A 2,968-nucleotide genomic window follows, 5' to 3' on the forward strand; every position below is an offset into this window, starting at 1 on the left:
AAGACATTATTCAAAACTGTCAAGCTTTTGCAGCATAAAGAAAACTGTAAAGCTTTTGCAAATTAAAGAAAACTACGTTCTGCTGTCTCGTTTTCCTTTCCGAGAACTTTGGAACGCGTCACAATGAACCGTAACACAGCACATTTTTTTCTTTCGTTTGGTTAATCTGTCAATGATTTAAGTTAAATATATTTTGTGTATATGCCTATATTCCTTTTTATGTAAGCCTTTAGTTTTATTCTGTTCTCTCCGTTCACAGAAGCGCTGCAGTTGCGTGTGATCTGTTGAATCCTTCTTACACTATCCTTAGATAAACTCTAATGCCGGTGCATTGCTATTGCGACTTACCTATGATAAGTTCACAGCTGAGCGGGCATTTCACTCGTTGGCGTCAGCGTTACATTTGCATAGACCGTACTACTGGAATTCGTGATTGGTTGACAGCAAATTTCAAATATTAAATGGAACGATAAAATAACGTTATTAACCGGTTAACGGACATTTCAAATGTTCGATTCCGTTCAGAACTATACAATTTGATTTAGTTTCTGGTTCTGGTTCTGTTCCTGTCAACATTTCGTTCGTTTCCGGTTTTCGTTCCCTGAACCGGTTCAGAGCCCTGATTTAAACGTTCTTGGAAACATTTGGGATAATGAAAGTACACAAGTCAACAAGAGATATAACATTGTTCTAGTGGTTTTGGATATTTTAATCCAAAAATCGTACATATTTTTGCTTTAAAGGCCCATTCACAACAAGAACGTTAACTATAAAGATAACTGTTGCAGCATCCACATCAACGCACAATAATGTTTGGTTTATAATAAGTGTGCGCTGCAGTTCTGGTGTCTGCCACTTTGAATGCTCATGCTCTTTAAAGCAGGATGGATTCTCATTGGCTGTTAATGTTTTTATCATTCATCAGCTGGAAAAAAATGTTGTGAATGTAATTCCAACAGTATTGTTCCCCTGTGCCATTATAGTTGAGGTGTGGACTTTAAGGTACAGTTTTTGCAAAAAAATGTTTTCTCTTTTCCTTAAGGCTGATTTATACTTCTGCGTCAGACCTACGCCGTAGCCTTTACGCCGTAGGCTATGCGTCAGTTTTCATGCACATAAACACACACAAAACTCAAGTACATATGGAGGGAGGGGTTCTTGCAGACCAATCACAGCGCTTGCGGTCTGCGTAGAATTGACGCGCTGTTAGATGTTTGGAGAGGTGTACGTCAGGCTACGGCGTATGGGTGTGCGTCTATGCGTAAACTACGGCGTAGGTTCGACGCAGAAGTATAAATCAGCCTTTACCATGTAGGATAGTTTTGGTTTCTGTATTGGTGTCAAAAGTATCAACATAAATTTTAATCACACTAAATCCAAAAGTTTCCGGTCAATAAGATATACCTTTTATTTTTTTTATTAAGTAATTTAGAAATAATTTTTATTCAGCAAGGATGCATTAAACTGATCAAAAGTGACAATGACATTTATAATGTTGCAAAAGATTTTTATGTCAAATAAATGCTGTTTTCAAACTTTGTATTCATTAAAAAAATCTTAAATGTATCCACAAACTGTTTCCACAAAAATATTACAGTACTGTATTGAACATTAATAAGCAGCATCAAATCAGCATATTAGAATGGTTTCTGAAGAATCGTGTGAAACTGGAGTAATGGCTGCTGAAAATTCAGCTTTGCCATCACATGAATAAATTAAATTTTGAAATATATATTAAAATAGAAATTTAAATTATAACAATATTTTACAAAATTACTGTTTTTACATTATTTTAGTAAAATAAATGCTCCCTTGGTGAGCATAAGAGACTTCTTTCAAAAGCATAAAGTCTTAACCACAAACTTTTGAATGGCAGTGTATATTCATATTTATGTTGATTTTTGTATTGCAGGTTGTATGAAAGACTCCTGAAAGTTGCAGAGATGGGTCATGTCAAGGTCATGGAGAAGGTGGCATATGCCATGCTGTTTGGAGACTTCTTACCCCAGAGCATTCCTCAGGCGAAGGCGATCTTTGAGAAACTGGCACTGGAGGGCTCCCCTAAAGCCCAGACTGTAATAGCAACTGTTTACTAACTAAATGTCATACAATTAAATGTATGTTAATACTACTGCTTTTTTTGTCCTGTGACTCATTTCAAGCCATTTGTTAAGAATAGCAACTGTGTGTGGGGTTGTTGTATCACTGCTGTGCTATTGCATCAGGAAAACTTTTTTCTTTTTATATCATCTTTTTTTTTACATTTGAGGACCCATTCAATTTGTGTTCACACAGGCCCTTGGTTTCCTATATGCTGCAGGATTAGGAGTGAACTCAAGTCAAGCAAAGGTATTCTCTAATGACATTTATCTAGAAAGCACAGCATGCTTATTTTAAATGTGAATGTTTAATGAAACTGCTGTATTTCATCTAATTGCAGGCATTGGTGTACTACACCTTTGGAGCTTTGGGTGGAAACTTAGTAGCACAGATGATTCTGGTAAGAATGATTCTCTGTCCTGTATTTTAAACAAGGGAGGATCTTGTTCCACCCAGGAAAGTAGACTTGATGACTTGCTTATCGTATGTGTCAAGTCTTCATTTGACTTTGCATATATAAAGTTTAGTGTCTAAACAAACCTTCGGATCTATTGAAATTCTGACCGACATGTTGGCTCTGTTACATGAAGCAAAACTGAAACCACAGATCCTGTTGCACCATAATTTATCCGTGACTACGTTCTCAATGAATTGGTGCTGCGTAGGCTTGTGTAGCCTGCATTTCCTGGCTGTGCTGTCTACTAAATGCCATTCTTCTTTTTTTTTTTTTTTTTTTTTTTTTTTACACAACTGGGCTGCATTCATCCCTGACAAAAACGGTGCAAAACGTTTTTTAAACGGAAACGGTGGTGCGTTGAACACCCTGTTCTGATGACGCAAGAGTTGCAACTATGGCAGCTGAGAAGGC

The 2,968-nt window shown here is 36.8% G+C and overlaps 1 protein-coding gene across 1 annotated transcript in view; it reads left to right on the forward strand.

Annotated features, from left to right (window-relative positions):
- The window catches only part of LOC107665378 (protein sel-1 homolog 1-like), a 20,636-nt gene that overhangs the window by 10,106 nt on the left and 7,562 nt on the right, over nt 1-2,968 (forward strand). The window contains exons 6-8 of the mRNA XM_016456242.1: nt 1,913-2,075; nt 2,296-2,349; nt 2,441-2,499. Of these exons, the coding sequence (XP_016311728.1) occupies nt 1,913-2,075; nt 2,296-2,349; nt 2,441-2,499 (276 nt within the window). The remainder of the gene's footprint in view (nt 1-1,912; nt 2,076-2,295; nt 2,350-2,440; nt 2,500-2,968) is intronic.

Source organism: Sinocyclocheilus anshuiensis, unplaced genomic scaffold, assembly GCF_001515605.1.
Source record: "Sinocyclocheilus anshuiensis isolate Anshui unplaced genomic scaffold, SAMN03320099.WGS_v1.1 scaffold199, whole genome shotgun sequence".
NCBI lineage: Eukaryota > Metazoa > Chordata > Actinopteri > Cypriniformes > Cyprinidae > Sinocyclocheilus > Sinocyclocheilus anshuiensis.